Source organism: Gavialis gangeticus, unplaced genomic scaffold, assembly GCF_001723915.1.
Source record: "Gavialis gangeticus isolate Ggan-Ray unplaced genomic scaffold, GavGan_comp1, whole genome shotgun sequence".
In the NCBI taxonomy this organism is placed as follows: Eukaryota; Metazoa; Chordata; order Crocodylia; family Gavialidae; genus Gavialis; species Gavialis gangeticus.
In genome coordinates, this window is record NW_017729025.1 from 23,486,439 (window position 1) to 23,505,771 (window position 19,333).

The 19,333-nt window shown below is 45.7% G+C and overlaps 1 protein-coding gene across 1 annotated transcript in view; it reads left to right on the forward strand.

Annotated features, from left to right (window-relative positions):
* XRCC3 (X-ray repair cross complementing 3) overlaps positions 1 to 19,333 on the forward strand; it is a 49,029-nt gene that overhangs the window by 17,568 nt on the left and 12,128 nt on the right. The window contains exon 6 of the mRNA XM_019518502.1: positions 16,130 to 16,284. Within this exon, the coding sequence (XP_019374047.1) occupies positions 16,130 to 16,284 (155 nt within the window). The remainder of the gene's footprint in view (positions 1 to 16,129; positions 16,285 to 19,333) is intronic.

Genomic DNA, 19,333 nt, shown 5'->3' on the forward strand with positions numbered 1-19,333 from the left:
AAGAACATGAATTTTATTTATATTGGTGCGCCTCTACTGACTGGGGATAGTGTACCATTATTCTGCAGGATTTGTTTGTGTGCATATGCATGTTTGTGTTTAAACCACAGGCTGCAAGGAGTATCTGCCAGGTAGATACTCCCCACAGTCTTAAATAGCCCATTTATATAATTCCTTTTTTGTTATAGCCTTTAGAAATGTGTTTAATATTGTAGAGCAACATATATATCATCTTCATCATCATAAACGCAGATAGACTGGAGTTTGAAGTTTACTTCTAGATCAGTGGTTCTCAGCCTTTTCGGACTAGAAACATTCCTCCAGAAAATGCCAGCTCTTAGCTTTCTCTTCTTCATAGTCCAAAAAAGGAAATAGAGCAATCTTCTGTTGCAAAGAACTCGGAAAGTTCACAGCAGATCTCAATGTTGTGGACACTATGATTTCTTGTTTGAAGGCTCTGCATTTATTTAGTGAATCAGTGCACACCTAACAGTACTAATATTGAGTACACAGCAGTCTTAAAAGGATCTTGCAGTATCCTAATTGAGAATCAGTGTTCTAGATACTTACACCTGGCTGTTGTGGAGTATAAAGATACTCAGGTGTCCAGTGGAAACATGCCATTCTGTTGGTTGTGTGGAAAAATGCTTTTATTGGAACAGTCTCTGTTCAAAACCACAAAAACTAAAATGCTAATTTCAGTGTCTCTTAAAAGTGAGGAGAGCCTCAGCGTAATGGTGAGGTCATGTACCAAGTGGTTTTTTCCCCGTGCAGTAATGTTGTTCTAGTAGTCTTGTGTTCTGTTTAGATTCTGATACCACGCACACCACTCTTGTATTTGACCACAACTAGAATGGAGGGAAGGACTTATTTTCACTATTGAGTTATTTGTCGAAGTCACTTGTCTCTCTTAATTTTATAGCTCCACTCCAAACAGCCTAAAATATTTGTAATATATGGAGGTGTATGTTCCATGTGAAAATTAATGTAGTACTGCATTTATTCAAATGTAAAACAAGGTTTTTTCCCCCAAGCAACAAAAGGAGGGGGGGAAGCCTTACAGTTGCATATAAGGAAGCCTCACTAAATACTTTGTCATTAAACTGCTGCCAAAAGCAACGTGTGCTCAGTAATGGAAACCAACTCTTAAGTTAATTAAATGCAGGCAGCACTGAGCATGACTATAAAACCTATAGCTCATGTGGGCCAAACATACTGATAGAAACTTCTTTTTTTGTGTGGCCCTTAAAAAAAAACCTACAAAAAGCCCCACCAAAACCAAAACAGGCAATTTTTTCCCAGAGTGCCAAAGCAAGGCTAGGTTAGTGCAGCCCATCTGAATAAGACCCTTGCTAGTGCCCATTGCACTCAGTCCCATCAGTGCTGACTCTGTTTCGGGTTATAATGAGCTACTACATTGAATATATTTTGACTTCCTCTTCACTCCCACAGTTGAACTGCACTTTTCTTTCCCATTTTCAGTGAGTCCTGTTTTTAACCAGCCTCAAATGTCTGGCAAACATCACCAAGCAGGGCCCAAAGAGGGACAGAATCCCTCTATTGCCCCCTCTCTCAGCCTGTCACATATCATAAGTGTGGCCTCTACCCCTCCAGAAATGGGGCCAGGCTAGGTTGCCCTGTGCCTCATCTATATACACATTTTTGGAAGATCCCAGGACTTGTGACAAGAACACCAGTTAAGAATGGGGGGATAATCAGTACATGGATTATTTGTGGGGCCTATCTGGAGTACATGTACATGCTGAGCAGTGCTGAGCTGTGGGGTCACCATGGCTTGAAACTGTTGTCTCTGCTAAGGCCCAGCCTTATCAACTACATATTAAATCATGAGCCTTTTGGCTTTGGACTAATGTCATGCGTAGTTTGTAGGCATGAAAGTGCTGCTTAAAAGTTTGTTTATGGGGTACCTGTGCTAAAACTTGCAGCAGTTTTGAAAGAGGTAAACTACATCAATTCTGGACGAACTAAGTCTATGGGTACCTGTAGTAATTTCCAATATGTGCAATTTCCTACAGGTATATTTATGTCTAGGTTAGTGTTTTCAGATTTGCTTGTCACTTCCATGTGCTCAGGGAGAGCAGGGTCTGATGGTAAGGAAAGGGAGAAGGGACTGTAGGGGAAAGAAGTTGGGGGGCAGAGGACAAGGTGGCTACCTGACCCCCCAGATTTATTTTCCCTGCTGTAGCAGTGGAAGGGGGACAAATTCAAAGCAAACCTCTAATAATTAGATTCTGTACCTGGAAAAGTACAACAAATTTATAATATATATAATCAAGGTTGTCTTGTATTCAAGTAAATATGGTATTACTGTAGTAAGCAGTGTGGCTAAAGTTGAAATAAAAATACAGAAGGATTGAGAGAGAGCTGTTTATGTGCTACCGTCTCTTCAGTATCCAACAACTGGCTTGAAATCAAAACAAAGGAAAGGACTCCCCTTTGCTCTGTTGCTTTGCAGTTCAGGAATAAACCACTCCACTGCTGCTTAAAAAGCAGTGCATCTGAGCAGAACATAAATATTAAGTGTCCTTTTATCTTGATACTACTTTCAATCCTGTACATTCACTTTAGGGAATGCACAAGTATGATTGAGCCAGGTATGCACTTGCATACTTGTTTAGATTGGTTTACTGGTGTCAGAGGAGAAACATAGCAGAGTGGCAGCCTGGAAGACTTTTTTTCTGCACTTTAGTGGTATTTCCAAATAAAGTGTGGGAGGAGATGTCAAGCTGCTCACCAGGACTTGTTTGCTTTAATGTATTATATATAGGGTGGCCATTGGTTCTATTCTATACCAGACTATCCTGTTTTCAAACCCTTTGTCCCCCATCTGTTCCTGAATGAGAAATGGGCTGCAAAAAGTCCTGTTTTTCAGTTCATTGGTGGAAATGTATGTCAATCACTTGTCCTCGCCATGCTGGTGGCAGTGCCTAGAGGTAGGGCAGTGCACAGCCAGGAGGAACAGGGTTCCCAGCCAGGGAGGTGGATTCCAGAGGCTGGTCGCTCTGCGCCTGTGCGAGGAGCTGTGGCTGCAGCGCATGTGCGGGCACAGTGAGCGCCAAGGCGCTGTTGCATGCCTGAGCTCCCTGACCCTGAGCTGTGTGTGTATGGGTGGGCCTGGGCCCCGGGGGTGGCTGAGCTACCAGAGCTGGACACTTGGTCTGCACACACCTGTGCTGCCTCAGCACAAAGTAACGGCTTTGAGAACAGGCAGGTAGAGCACTGCATTTGTATCTGCTGGAACACCAGTGGGACTGGGGGGAGGCTTTTATCACCATCTGTGCACCCAGAGAGCAGCCCAGGGTGTCCCTGCTATGTGCGGAGGTGAAGCTTTAGGGAGAGGGGCTTCCAGGCTCCTGAGCAGCTGGGTCAGCTCATTATTTTTCCTCTGGGACAGGGAAACCTGTCTGTCTCTTGGAAGGAAGGGAAGGTCCCGTCGAGCAGCTGGCTACACTGCCACAGACATCCAAAGCCCATTGACCCCACTCAACCCAGCTCTGACCAGGATGTGGCCAAGGCAGATTCCTGGGTGCCTGGTGCCTGTCCCTACCCAGTGTCAACTGAAGGCTGATGCAGGAGGAGTTGAGGTCCGTGTGCGGTGAGCGCCCCTGGCTCCCAACCATAGAGTTTGACTGCAGTGGAACAAGATCCCAATGGAGGGAAGGGGTGCTCGAGCCTCATACCTGCTGTGCCACGTTCTCTTAAGGCTGGACGGTCTGCGGAGAACAGCAGAGATGTGGGATATGTGAAACCACGATGCAGGGGGGGCAAGGCAAGGCTTCCTGCTGGCTGAGCTGCAAGGCTCACAAATTTGCTGTGTATGCTAGCACTTCCTCTCCCCCATTTTACAGGATGCTTTGCATTCATCAGCTTTGAGCTAATGGACAAAATAGCAGTCTTTTTGTCATAGTTTCATAGTTGGTAGGGTTGGAAGGGACCTGAGCAGATCATCAAGTCCGACCCCCTGCCATGACAGGAAAGAGTACTGGGGTCAAATGACCCTGGCAAGGTGTTCATTCAGCCTGCTTTTAAAGAGCCCCAGGGTAGGAGCCAGCACCACCTCTCTTGGAAGTTGGTTCCATATCCTAGCCGCCCTGACAGTGAAGTAGCACCTCTTGATGTCTAGCTTGATGTCAAGCTCTATGTTGTGGCCCCGCCTCTTGCTTCTGATTGACTTAGGGGCCCAATGGCTCCACCCCTTGCTGCTGATGGGGCAAGAAGGCAGTGGTCCTGCCTCTCTCCAAGGGGATGGGCTGTTCAGGTTTCCCTTGAGTTATGCTGTACATATGTTCCTGGAGAATGGTGCATAAATTGAATTTGCATAAAGCAAACCCACTTTACAATGTAACAAATAGGGAAAGGTTTCCATGGTGGGGAGGGAGGGAGTGAGACTGGGACTGGGGAAGGGGCAGGGGAGGGGTGCTGCTTCCAGGGCTGCACAAGGCAGCAAGCAAAGGGAACAGAGCGGCGCTTGCCCCAGCCCCAGCTGTGGCGGCCCCAGGAGCAGCTGACACCAGCTGCTGGGCTGCACCACGCTCCACCTGTCCCCACTCATCTCTGCTCCGGGGCTGTTCTGTGCCCTGGTGCAGGCAGCTGGTGTCGGCTGCTCCCGGGGCCACTGCAGCTGAGGCTGGGGTGAGTGCTGTGTCCTGCACCAGCCAGGGCTCCACTTGTCTACACTCACCCCAGCCTGTGCTGGAGTGACCCTAGGAGCAGCCGACACCAGCTGCCTGCACCATGGCACGGAGCTGGGGTGAGCCCAGCTGTGGGGGGTCAGGCAGAGCACGGTGAAGCCCAGTGGCTGCTGGCAGCTGATGCCGGCTGCTCCCGGGGCCACTGCAGCCAGGGCTGGGTTGAGTGGGGCCACAGCCCTTTCCCCTCCCCACACAGACTTACCTGCTTCGGGGCGGAGCATCTATTCTGATTGCTTAAGAGCAAATTTACCTTGCATATAATGAATTATGGGTCCAAATATGCTCATCGCATAAGAGCAAATGTGCATATAAAATACCCACATAAATCGAGGGAAACCTGTATTCTGGAGATGCGCCAGTGGCCACCCTAATTATATAGCTCTTGCCCCTGGGTTGCAAAGGGTTAAGCAGAGAGGTATGGGACCACTCCAGGCCCAGGAAAACCAGATCCAGGGAGCTAAGTTGAACTACAGCTGCACCCTGCCTTGGGACCTGGCAGGAGGTTGTCACCAGTCAATAGGAGAGGGATTAGGCAGGGCTACAAAAAGCCAGCAAAAATTAAAAATGGGCCAGTGGGGTGAACTAGAGCCCCAAGGCTGCTTTGAGGACTAGTAAGAGGGGAAATGGAAAAGAAGCTGCAAATGCGAGGGCCATTTTGTCCAGAACCAGCATGGTTGGAGCAGGGGAGAGGCCTTGCTCCCTGCTATACTCCAAGCACATGCTCCAAAGTACCAGGGAGATTGTGGAAGAGCCTGGTCTGACTACAGCTGGGGAAAGGATTGACTTTCCCACAGAGGAGACCCCAGCAAAGAGAAAAACTAACTGTTGCTACAGAGCAGGACCTGAGTGGGTTGCACTTAAAAGGCTGCAGAAGTTAGTGCTTTCAGTAGGATTGTGAAGTGCAAGCTCTTGTCCCTGGGGCAGCTTAGCTGTGCACAAAGTGAAGATTATCACCCCCAGGGGTCCTTGGGAGACTGTTTGGTGTTGGGGTTTTAAGTTGCATTGTTAAGAGGACTAATGGTGTTATCTGGTTTCTGTGCTGGGCTGGTGGATTGAATTGCAGAATGCTGGTCTGATGCTTAGGAGAGTGAATAAAATATTCTGGTGTGTACCCTCCTGTTAAACTGATATATTGTTGGGGAAACTAAGTCACCACAGCCATACACCCACACTCCCTGTTGCAAGGGGTTACAGTTATAATTTTGAAAGGGAACTAATCCTTATATGTCTTTTTTTCTTGATTAAAATGCTACCAATACAATTAGGAAACCTGAACAGATACCACCCTCTGCTGTTGAACCTTAGGCAACGTGCTATGTTTTTTCAAAAACAGGTGGAATGTGAAGAATCACTCAGGAGTTTTATATCCAGGTCAGTGGGCAATAAATAATAACACCTCTCAGGACCAGATTTTTCTTGCCCCGGCTGCTGGCTAATAGGACTTGTCTGAATATATTCCAAGATAGAGTCCCCTGGCTTCCACATGATACAACTTTGCACAAGTAACAGATAATAATGAACTTGTGCTGGTGGATGGTATTAAACTTCCATGGAACTCTGTGCTCAAATTATTGGTTTGTGGTGTCCAGAATTGGTGCTGTTTGCTTTTATTATTTTGATTACATGTAGCTGTACTCTTACAGCTTCTGCACTTTATTACTGTTTTATAACTTCCATGTCTGAAAGGTTGAATTTCTGTCTGAGGAATTGTTTTAGCCATAACAGCTGTACCTGGATACCTTTCCCTATAAAGTTTTTTGTCTTATTTCATTTTTCCAAACTAAATTAATCTCCCTGGATGAACTGACAAAGCAATAGGAAATGTGGTGTTCTCAGTGAGAGTCTTGTTCCCCTTTGTTGTAGTATATTGTCGGGCAGAGAAATGGCTCTGGATTGAAGTAAAATGGTTTGTTAATGTGGTTTGATCTAGTTCAGTGATTCTTAGCCAGGTTGTCACAGCACCCTGGGGTGCCTTGAGATCTTTTCAGGGGTGCCCTCAAGTGCCACACTGTTCGCACTGTTAGGTGTGCAAACGTGATTTGCAAGATAAACCCAGAGGTTTCAAATATGAATTCATAGTGTTAAAAACATTCTGCACTGCTGTGGTCTTTCTGAGTTGTTTTTTTAACATAAGAATTCCTCTCTTTTTGTAGTCAAAATGTGTGAAAACTAAGAGCTGGTATTTTCTGAGGGGTGCCTCAAGTGTAATGAGGGGTGCCTTGAGCTTACAGAGTTTGAGAATCACAGATCTAGTTATTGTCTCAAGGGTAAAATTTCTCATTTGAATCTCCTCAAACACAAACATCCCTCTCTGTCAGACAACTGTAGATAGTACAAAGGACACATTGCTTAAGGCAAGTCTAATTTTAAAAAGCAGATGTTCTCTCTGTAAGCCAATATTCATGGTAAAGCTAATCCTTGTCTTACAGAGTTAGGCAGTTCTGTGCTAATCAGCTGAAAATATGAACGGTAGCTGAAAAATCTAGGATGTTTGTTCTTCTAAAAATGTTCTCGCCTTAAGATGTTTTCAGCACAGGTTAGCATAGCTTTCATTACTGTGAGATACAGTAACCACATTGGAATAAAGAGGCTGCATTTCAGAAGGATAAAGACAACTTTGCAGAATACCCAACTGATTTAAAGCTATGAATTTGTACCACAACAGCCTGGGTTTTCTCTTACTGACATGTCCTGACCGTATGAACAAACATTGTTCTTAGGCTTCTTGAAGCTCTTTGAAGCTCCTTTCCCTGGAAAACTCCATAAAGCTTCTGACTTCTATTTCCTACGCCTACTCCATATCCAATACGAAAATGATTAAATGAGTTAAATAGCAGAAAATTACTGATTGTAGCCATGTTGGTCTAAGGACATAGGCAGGCAAGGTTCTTTGACTAAATATAATATCTTTTATTAAACCAACTAAATAGTTGGAAAAAAATTCTTTGCAAGCTTTAAGACACAAGTATTCATGAGTCTCCCTATGCCTGACAAAGGATGTTTGTGCCCGAAAGCTTGCAAAGAACTTTTTTCCAACTATTTAGTTAGTCTAATAAAAGATATCACATCTACCCAAAGAATTTTGCCTCCCTAAATAGCAAAGGGCATGTTGAGAAGCAACCAGGGAAAGTGATTACTATTGTCTCCTACCCTTGTTTGTTTCCTTATGATTCAGATTCTCTGGGACTTTTATGTATCTGGACAGTCTCTATCATGTTATGGATGTTGCTATAACTACAAAGTCCATCAAAATAGATTCAAGTGTGTGGGGATTTCTTTTCAAAAGCATCTTTATTCTGATTATTTTCTTTATTGTGTGGGTTCAGTTTTGTATGTGCAAGTCTTACCAGTGGATTCAGTCAGATCTCAAAATAACATGACTGCTATCTACTGTTTGTGAACTCAAAATTGCACCCACTCAAACAGAAGTGGGGAAAATGCTAGGGGTGTACCGATAGAGATTTTTTGGGCCAATACCAATGATTGACTTTTAACGAGCCACTTCGGTTGATACCAATCCGTATGCTGATATGGAAGCCCAGCAGTTTGGGGAGCAGTGTCTGGCTGGTAAGTCTGATGTGGGGGAGGAGGTGGGGAGAAGGGAAGGAGTGTGGGGAGGGGGCAGATTAAAGCCCCCGCTGTGAAGGAGAGAGTGGGGCTGGGGCAGGGGCACGGGCAGACACTGCCCAGCCGGGGCGGGGGGGCACGGCACGGGACCGAGCCACAAGCAGCTTGTCTGGGGGGCACAAAGAGGGGGAGGCTGCTCCCCCCATGATGTGCACCCCGGGAAGTCATGGGGGGCGTGTACCACCCAGATCTGCACCTGAGGCGAGGGTGGGCTGCCACTGTAGGCTGGCGCTGTGCTGGGCTCTTCCCAGCAGGGGCTGGGCCAGGCTGTTCTTGGGGTGGGTGGCAGCGGTGCTGGGAGGGGAGCTATGTAGGGGGCTGCAGCCACCCCAAAATTAACTGTAGCCTCCCCCACAGCACCGCCGCTGCCTGCCGCAAGTGCAGCCCGGCCTAGCCTCATTCCCTCTCTCACCGCAGGGGCCTCAATCTGCACCCCCACACCCCTTCCCTCGCCCCATCCTTCCCCCACAACAGACTTACCAGCCGGACATTGCTCTTCACGCTGCTAGGCTGCACTCCTGGCTGCCTGCTTGTTGCACTGCGACTGCACATGCACAGGGCATTTATGAGCAACATTGTCAGCCATATCAGCCAAAAAAAGCCAATTGCCGATGCTGTCAATTTTCCTTATATCAGTGCTGATCTGATATGGGATGAATGTATTGGTGTACCTCAAGAAAATGCTGAAAACCTGGCCTGAAATTATTCATTGCTCCTGGAACATAATGGACAGAAATAATCTGGGAGTATGCAACAGCCAGTTCTTCACATCTTTCCTCAGCAGCACTTCATCTTTCTCTCTCACCATCCTGATAAGCTAGGTATAGGTAAGCCCACAAATCCTGGACAAAATGAATAGAAAAGCTAATTAGGAATTCATTTCCTAATCATGAATAAATGAATAGAACTAATGAAGTCAGTAGAATTTTATGGAAAACATACTGTGTCAAACAAGCCTGATTTATTACTGTACTTTGAGATCATAAATTTGTCAAAGGCAACTGCCTTCTACTGACTTAATGACCACACATGACATTCTGATTAAAATAAGAGCTATACAACATCAAAGAAGCATCCATTAAATTGATTATAAACCAGCTAAATGACAAACATCAAAAAGTGATTGTTGTGCTATTTCATAGCTCAGAAAAGGGCAGGGAGACTTCTTGCTCTCAAAAGGGCTTTAGTGCAACAACTAACATGCACACAAAGATGACTGATGGCTTCTTATTGATGTGATCATGTCAGCCCTTAGGAAAGGAGTTAGCCCTTACTACTATAATTGTCAACAGGGAATTATGGAATAAGGATGATTGTTGAGTTTTGCAGGGATCAATACTAGGCCCAAGATAATACAATATTTTCATCAGTAATCTAGCTGTAAATATAAATTCATTGCTGGTATAACTGAAGGATAATAGATTGGTGTTTCTTGTACAGATTGGTGTATCTTGACAGGGCAGTTATGTAAAGTGAATCTTTAAAATATGGACAGCAGAACTATATGCAATATTCTGGTATCTTGTCTTGTGCTACAAGTAGAGGTCAAATAATTTCCTTCTTCTTTTCTACTTCCAGTGTGATTCTGCTGCTAAAAAGACGTGTTTTAAAAAGGATGTTGAAAAATTTGGAGAGAGTGCAGGAAAGGGACACAAAACTGAGGGTCCATAAAGATGCCTGGCAGTGAGAGAGACGCACACAACCCAGTCTCTTTAGTAGAGCAGACAGGAAGAGTGACAAGTGAAACTGTTACAGTGCGTAAAGACTGCATGCTAAGGGCTTTTTAATCCAGGCAAGAAAGATGTAACAAAAACCAGCAGTTGGATGTTGAAGACCAACAAATTCTAGCTAGAAATGTGGCCCACGTTTTAACAGGTTAGCTCACTAACCATTGGAGAAAACTACCAAGAAAGTAGGGATTCTCCATCTCTTAATTGTCATAGATTCATAGATGTAGGGTCGGAAGGGACCTTGTAGATCCTCTAGTCCGACCCCCTGCCCTGGGCAGGAGAGAAAACTGGGCTCAGATGACCCCAGCTAGGTAAATGTCAAGCCTCCCCTTAAAGACCCCCAGGGTAGGAGCCATCACCACTTCCCTTGAAAGTTGGTTCCAGATCCTAGCCGCCCTGACTGTGAAGTAGTGTCTTCTAATGTCTAGTCCGAACCTACTCTCTAGCAACTTATGGCTGTTATTCCTTGTTACTCCGGGAGGTGCTCGGGGGAACAAGGTCTCTCCCAAACCCTGCTGGTCCCCCCCTAGTAAGTTTATAGATGGCCACCAGGTCCCCCCTCAGCCTTCTCTTGCGAAGGCTGAACAGGTTAAGGTCCTGTAGCCTCTCCTCATAGGGTCTGCCCTGCTGTCCCCAGATCATGTGAGTAGCCCTCCTCTGGACCTTCTCAATGCTGTCCACATCCCTCCTGAAGTGTGGTGCCCAGAACTGGATGCAGTACTCCAACTGCAGCCTGACCAGTGTCACATAGAGCGGGAGGATCACCTCCTTGGACCTGCTTGAGGTGCATCTGTGGATGCAGGACAAGGTACAGTTAGCCCTACTGACCGTTTTCTCACATTGTTGGCCCATGTTCATTTTGGCATCAATGATGACTACAAGATTCTTTTCTGCCTCTGCACTGATGAGAAGGGAGTTCCCCAACCTATAGGTATGCTGCTGGTTCCTACTGCCCAAGTGCAGCACCCTGCACTTGTCAGTATTGAATCCCATCCTATCTTCATTTGCCCACCCCTATAACCTGTCCAGGTCCTGCTGTAATCTTTCCTTCCCTTCTAGCATGCCTACCTCACCCCAAATCTTGGTGTTGTCTGCGAATTTAAACAGGCTGCTCTTCACCCCATCGTCCAAATCACTAATAAAGAAATTGAATGGTGCGGGGCCCAAGGACTGAGCCCTGGGGGACCCCACTGCCCACTTCCCTCCAGGTCAAATATGACCCATCCACCACCAGTCTCTGAGTACAACCCCTTTGCCAATTTGTAATCTGTCTGACTGTATACGCATCAATGCCAGTCGCCTAGCTTTTTAATGAGAATGGGGTGGGAGACAGTGTCAAAGGCCTTCCTGAAGTCGAGAAAGACTACATCCACCGTGAGACCTGCATCCAGTGATTTTGTGACCTGATCGTAGAAGGCAATGAGGTTCGTCTGACAGGACCTGCCCCTAATGAAACCGTGCTGGTTGCCCTTGAGCATCATCCCCACTGCTGGCCATCACAGATGTGCTCCTTGATAATCTTCTCAAAGAGCTTCCCCAGGACTGAAGTAAGACTAACGTGCCTATAATTGCCCGGGTCCTCCCTCTTCCCTCTTTTAAAGATGGGGACTACATTGGCCTTCCTCCCGTCGTCTGGCACTTGGCCAGAGCACCACGAGTGCTCGTAAAGCCGTGCCAGGGGCCCCGCAATAACCCCTGCCAATTCCCTCAACACCCTGGGGTGGAGAGCATCTGGACCTGCTGATTTGAACGTGTCCAGCTCCTCCAGAAGTTCTCTAACTCGGTCCTCCCTGACCCTAGGCCTGGTGGAGTTTCTCCTGAGTCCATCCTGAATCTCGGTAAGGGAGTCCTGGTACCTGCACAAGAAAATAGAGGCAAAGAAATTGTTAAAGAGGTCTGCTTTCTCCTTTGGTGCAACCACCAGATTGCTGAGCATATCCTGCAGGGGCCCCACATTATCCGGGGCCTTCTTCATGCTCCCTATGTATTTAAAAAAGGGCTTTTTTTGATCCTTGATGCTAGCCCTAGTTCTGTATCTCCCTTAGCTTTTCTAACAGCCCCCCTACAGACCCGAGCGGTGGAGGTATACTCCTCTTTGGTGATAGCCCCTCCCTTCCACTGGGTGTACACCTTGTTTTTGGCAATCAGGCATTCATGAATGCCCCTGGTGAGCCAGGGGGGCTTTTGGGCACTCTTGCCCCCTTTGCTTCTTGTTGGGATTGTCACCCCTTGGGCTCTGAGTATCGTCTCCTTAAGGAACGATCACTCATCTTGGGCACCCAGTTCCCCTACTCTCCAGGACCCCAGTGCCTCCCCCACTAATCTCCTCAGCTCATTGAAGTTGGCCCTCTTAAAGTCTAAGGCTACTGCCTTGCTGCAGGCCCTTGACACCCTGCGCTGGATGGTAAATTCCAGCAAGCGATGATTGCTATCACCCAGGTGGTTGGGGACCTGGAGTCCCCTCACCAGGTCATCGCCTGTGGCCAGGACCAGGTCCAGCAGGGCAATTCCCCTGGTGGGACTGCATCTCCTGGGTTAAGTGGAGGTCCTGTATTTCAGCAAGGGACCTCCGTGAGCGGTCAGACCTGGCTGACTGTTCCTCCCAGCAGATATCTGGGTAATTTAGATCGCCCATGACAACTACATCCCTTGCCTTAAGTGCCTGTGCAAACTGACCCGAGAATTTGTCATCCATCTCCTCCCCTTGGTTGGGAGGTCTGTAGTAGACCCCCACCATTAAGTCCCTTTCCCCACAACCCCCCTGTATCCTGACCCAGAGCTCTTCAGCTTGGTCCTCCTCTGGCCCCATCCTGCTAGTTGAGGATGTGTATTGCTCTTTGACATAGAGCGCCACACCCCCGCCTTTCCTCCCTGTTCTGTCCCACCTGTATAGTCTGTAGCCCCTAATGTTAACCGCCCAGTCATGGGATGAATCCCACCAGGTTTCTGTGAGCCCTACTATGTCTGGGTTTGAACTAGGTATCCAGAGGGTGAGTTCCTCCTGCTTATTCCCCATACTACAAGCATTGGTGTAGAGGCATTTAAGGCCTTGAATTGGTGCGTATGCTACCCCCCGATTCTCAGGACTATCTGGACCCCTGCTGCTTACCTGGGTCTTTCTGGAAGATTATATTTCAGTCAAACACAAGTCGCTGGTCTCAACGCAGGGCTGAGTGAGTGATGTTTTAATGGCCTGTGATATGCTAAGGCCAGGACAGATCATCTAACAGTATCATCTGACCTTAAACTGTGAATTGTGGTAGTGACTTCTGTGAATCCTGCTGTTAAAGGATCTTTGACAGTGGCTGAGCAACAACCTTGATGAAATCTTTCTTAAGCTGCTGCTCAAGGAACTCGTGAGATTGGCAGAATACAGTTTTGGTCTTTCAACATTCTGGGGTTCCCCCCCAAAGGGGAGGTCGGGCAGCTGTGGAGATGTTCCTGGGATTTTGTTAATGTCTTCCAACCCTACCAGCTCTCCAGTTAGGGTTGTGAGGGACTCGTAGGGATGAGACCAATTCCAGGCACCTGCTCATGAGAAGCTTGGGGTGCCATGCACAAATTAACAACATGCAACAGAATAAACACCAGACAAAAAAGAAGCTAGATCAATCTGGAGTCAGATCACCTTAATTTAAAAGATCTTGCCATAGAAGAGAACTAGGGAGACACTTAGAGTGATGCAAAGAGGCATCTGTGGTGAAGGCGTTATCCTGTACTTACTGTCTTCTTTAGGAATAGCCATTTGTAATTTAAGTGACTGGGCTTTTCTTTGCAGTACAACTCAAAATCACTTCATAGCTGGACCAGTGGGAGCTGGTTCCTAGTAAATAAGTGAGTTAAAAAATTTACTTAACTACGAGAAACATAACAGTATGTCTGGCATGTAATGATCCCTGAAACTCTGCCTTAATGAGACCAAAAACAATTGTATTATTCAAAAGTAAACATTTGTGAAGAGACGTTCAATTCCTAGACTGCATGGTACAAATATTACAGTATTTGAATATCAACAGATTGAATATCAAATCGGTACAGCACTCTCCAGGTTTTGGGGTTTTTTTCTTGTTTTTGGTATTTTATTTTAGATACTTACCATTATCACTTACTCTCACCTACATTTTTAAAATAAGGAGCTTTCCAGATTGTCGGAGAAATAACTGGAATGTTTTTTTTAACAAAATGCATGTGAAGGAGTTGGTGGGATGTGTATCTCTGAATGAAGAACGTATCGAGGGAGGGTACAAGCTGAGAGAGTGAGTTTCATTTTGAACAAAGTGAGGTGTGTGGTCATGCTCATCTGCTAAGGAAGACTCATGAAATTCTGTGCCCTGTGTTATGTGTGGGGATCTACTGAAATCACAATTTTGTGATTTTCATGGAAACTGTGATTTCAGGCTGGCTTCATGAAAAAGCACGGGCTCTGTGCTTTTGGTGGGTTCCCTGAAAGAAGAAAACTTGCCAAAAATAAAATGCTGCCTCCCTCTGGGGAGCCAAGAGTCCTTCTGGCCACTGCAGCCAGGGAAGGGAAGAGTGGGGCTGCTGGCCCAGCAGGACAGCTGCTGCCCCTCGCTGCTGATTGGCTATGAGGGCTGCCCATCATATGACCCTGCCCCTCCCCCAGATGATGGCAAGGGGCATCATGACGAACCGCTCTCAGAGCCAATTAGCGGTGAGGAGCAGGACCACTGGGGGCCCTCAGTCAGTCAGAGGCATGGTGGAGGGGCTGCTGTGCTTGGCCCGCAAACATGGTTGCCGGCCCCGTGATCTATACGCGAAATGGGCCGGCAGCCACCTTGACTTCAGCAGACTCCTAGTCGGGTAGAGAAGCAAAATGGTTCTATCTGGTTTTGAAATCTGCAAATCTACCCGAATCTGAGAGCCTGCCTCCTGCATTCTTGAGCTCCCCTGTTATTAAATGTCGATCGCATTGTTCCTGTGGTGTGTAGGCGGGGAGGGGGAGTCCTTGTGGCTGGGAAGATGGACTGTATTGCAAACTGGGGTGGAGAGCGAGTGAGGATCACTGAGGTGTCTTGTACTTGGAGACACAGGCTGCTGTGCTTTGTACCAGCTGGAGCTATTTCATTGAGAGGGGATAAATCCTCATATGCAGGGAGCTGCCTGTAATGAGTATCTGCTATTTTCAGAGAGTTTTAGCCAATGTTGTAGGTGAAATTCTTCAGACTTTTGTTTCCTACTCTTTTGACATGATGGAATCATAGGCAAATAGGGCCGGAAGGGACCTCTGGAGATTATCTGGTCCACCCCCCTGCCTGAGGCAGGATCATGCCTATCCAGACAACCCAGACAATTCCTTGTCTAGCCTCTTACGGAAACTTCACAATCAACCCTGTCCCACAGCCAACTTGACATAAGCAAAGCAGGAGGACAACAGTGGTCAGTTTATAAAGTTGTATAAAAGAATTGCAGAATACAGGCAAGAAAGGTAACAATAATATGAAATATGTATCCTTCATAGTAAGCTTGCCTTAGCTGATGATGAAACCATAGTCCTTTGTATTCAATAACTACTGTTTTCAGGAAAAGCAATTCAGAGGGTGTTTGGGAGATGGGTTCTGTCTAAATTCAGGGAGGGATTGATGCAATTTCTGGTGTGCAAAGGGCGGCAAAAGCATGCATCCATTTGTAAAGTTGATACCTGTAAAAGTTAAGAATAGTCAGCGGTATTCATCAGTTACTGGAATAAGGTAAATGATACGCAGTATTGTGCATTTTTCATGGGGCACAGCGTGATCTTGACAACGAGTTCTTTCAGGGCTATTCCTAAATGCTAGACAGCTGTTATGCAGTCACTCCAGAAGTGTTATGGGCTAGAGGAAATTGCAGATAAGGTTTTGTGAAACTAGAGGTTGTATACCTTCTATGAGCCAGCAAGTGTGGACTTAGAGCACTTCCATTTAACAGTGCTTATATTATGTGAGAAGTTTTTCTCTGAGAAAATACTTCCTAACCTGAGGGTGTGGTGTTAAAAACAGAAAAAAAAGTAAGTTTGCATGAGAGCCGTTGTGTAACATTGGAGATCATGTTGTTTGATTGCAGGAGCTGTCTACATTTGTACAGAAGATGTTTTCCCAAATAAACGTTTGCAGCAACTGGTTGATCAACAACACAAACTGAGAGCAGAGGTTCCACTTGAGATCATTCAGAAAATAAGATTTGGAAATGGCATTTTCATTGAGCATGCAGCAGACCTAGTAAGTATCAGTGCAACTTATTTATTACTCAGAACACTAAATCGGTTAGTGGGGATGTTAACTAATAGTTCAGGGTCCTGACTGAGGTAGGAGAGCTTGTAAAGACTACAGATAATTAAGATGATTTGCTGTGAAAGCCAGTTTCTTAATCTCTTCAAACTGTAGAGATTGATGTAAGTGATAAGAGTTTGTCTCATACTGAATTTCTGGTTAGGAGATATTTAAAGACTAGTCTGCAGCTTTTTACAAAATCCAGTGCACTCGCTGTAGCATGCCAAAAGCATCCTTATTGTTTGATTTGCATTAGTGCCTAGAGAATCCAGCACCTCACAGATCCATGCACTGAACAATACATAATAAAAAGATAGTCCCGGTCCCAGACCTGACACATTGACAATACAGGCAGATGTGAGGGAATGGCATGAAGAGTAACAATGAGATGACCTGGGTCAACTGGATAAACAGTGGCCACATTACAAGTGCATGCATATTGGGGTGGGGGCACATTGTAAATACTGTATTGGAACTGAGTTTTAAGGATGTGCGTGGGACAACTTGCATGATTTAAAGCTAAACATAAGCTTAGTTTAATGGTAGGTAGCCTGCTGGGCTTAGTGTTGGAATATTAGAAAGAAAACAATTGTACAGCGTCATCCGTTTTTAAAATTGCATACAAATACAGCTGAATATTTCTGTTCCTATTTATTCTTGACAAATCCAAAGAACCCATCTGCAAACTGTATGTGCTTGTTATCATTTCCATTGTTTGTTCTCTAAGCTGCTCTGTAATAAATAGCAGACTCCAGGATAGCAAAAGGCAGCTATTTTTTTTACATGCATACTAGTCTTATAAAGTAAGATGAGAGGCTAAAGTTACCAAGGGCAAGAAAAGGCTACAGACAGTGACTTTGCAAACAGCAATTAATACCTACAATAAAGGTGTGAAATAAATCACAGCAATTGCACACAAAATGTTGTGATTTTATTTTGATGAGTTAAAAGAAATTTTGAATTCCTCCTTTCTGTGTTTGCAAAAGGTCTTCAGAACATTAAAAATGTAGCTTCAACTGTGAAGTTTGTTACCTCTGCTATGACTTAAAGAGACTCGAGTAATGTTTAAATCTTAGGAAATCTGGAAGTAGTTGCTGAGGTCTTGATCCTATATTGGGACGTATTAGCATAGGTCCCCTGTCCTCCGGTAGAACATCTTTGGAGGTCAGTGAGGGTCTGCATTCAGTTCAGGACTGAGACCTTGCTACTGAAAAAAATATTCTGCTTTTATACTTACCATTCCTTAGGAATAATCCTTAGGAATGATAAGTAGAGTAACTGACCTTGTTTAACACACCATCTGTATAGGGAACAAGTGATTTAACTTTCCTAGCTTAAATAAGCTTGCTCATATATAAGTTGTATTAGTTAAAAAGTTGCTTGTGAGAAAATTACTATGTCATTTTATTTAATGCTCCATGGCATTTAAAGATACAGTTTAAAAAAAAAATCTAATTCCTTTAAAAATAGGGCCATTTTTCTACATCTGAGTCTTCTTAGAAGCATTCCCAGTAATTTGCTTATGGCCACCATTATGTTAATGAACTGTTATGAATAATTATTTAGCCTTTAACATATCTAGCTAAGATGATTGAGTTCCTTAAGTACTGTTTGCATGCCCTGGTAAACCCTTCCATATTCATGAGTAACATATCAGAACATAGCATGTTTTTGGAACAAAGCATCATCTTTCACTCAATGGGGAATGTAATTTATAATGTTCTCTAAGGGATAAAAGTACAGTTGTTAAAAATACTAGAACAGGAAATTTTTTCATGGCTTGGTGCAAACGTAAAAGCACAGGTGTTACTGTGACCTCTGTTCTAAATGACATGCTCACTCCATGCTGTTTAACCATGCAGTTGGTCCAGCCCATCATGCTTCCCTCTTGTGGGATATTGGTAAAGTCTTAAATATTAGAGGAAGTCTACATAACAGCAGATGAGAAAACAGGTTGTGATAAGAGATGGATAGCTCCTGAGCACCCCCAAAGGTAAAATGTTACACACATTGGCAAGGCAAGCAACTCCATGAAAAATTGTATCCATTGAAGTAGAAACCTGAATGGACAGCACAAATAAATGTGCCTATTGTGACAGTTGCTCCAAGTGTTGCTTCTCCTCCTGTCCCAAATGGGTCAACTGCTGCTATCTGCACCCTCTGTAAAGCTCTACTTGTTTCCTCAGGGAAAGGTAAGGAGCTAGTTAAAGAAATCCAGCTCAACTTCATTACCTGCCCCATAAAATGGAACAATCCTCATATTTAACGCAGTGATACATGAACAAATAACTGCACGGTAAAAAAGGCTGAGGTTTGCACAGCTGCTCTGTGGTATTCATCCATGTGCATTTTCTTCTTCCACTGTGATATGTGGCAGTAGCTTGGCCCTCAATAAAATCAAGGTAAGTGGCTATGAGTTAGCTAGGGACAGATGTTCAAAAAGCCTGAGCCTGAATTGATTCAATCTTTGCAGGTTAGTGTAGCCTGCAGAGATTGAACCAGGTTGCAAGTGGATAGATTTTATCTTTTCATTTCAGAAATGTGGACACATGGCTGCAGTGGCTCAGGCCAGAAGCCCAAGGGCACTAGAGCAGCCCTCCCTTCCCTTCCACAGGGAAGCTGAGCTGGGAGAGGGGAGGCATGGCCAGGCCCAGGCAGGCCTGAGTAAGACTGAGGAGGGGTTTAAACCCCAGCCTTGGCCTGCAGGGCTCGGGGGGTGGGGGAAGAGGGAGAACTCTGCCCACCTCAATGGCTTCCTGACAGTCAGGAGCAATCCCAGCACACAGCGCTGCCTGGCCCCTGAGGGCAACTCTTCCCCCTCCTCCCTCTCCCCCACTGCTATAGGGCAGGGAGGGGGGCACTGTTTGGTGCTGGGGGGGCTCTTCCCTCTCCCCCCCTGCTGCCATGGGGTGGGGAGGGGGACTCAGGGAGGCTGCCCAATCTCTGGACAGGGACTCTTTCCCCTGCTCCTCTCCCCCCGCCATGGAGTGGGGAGCTG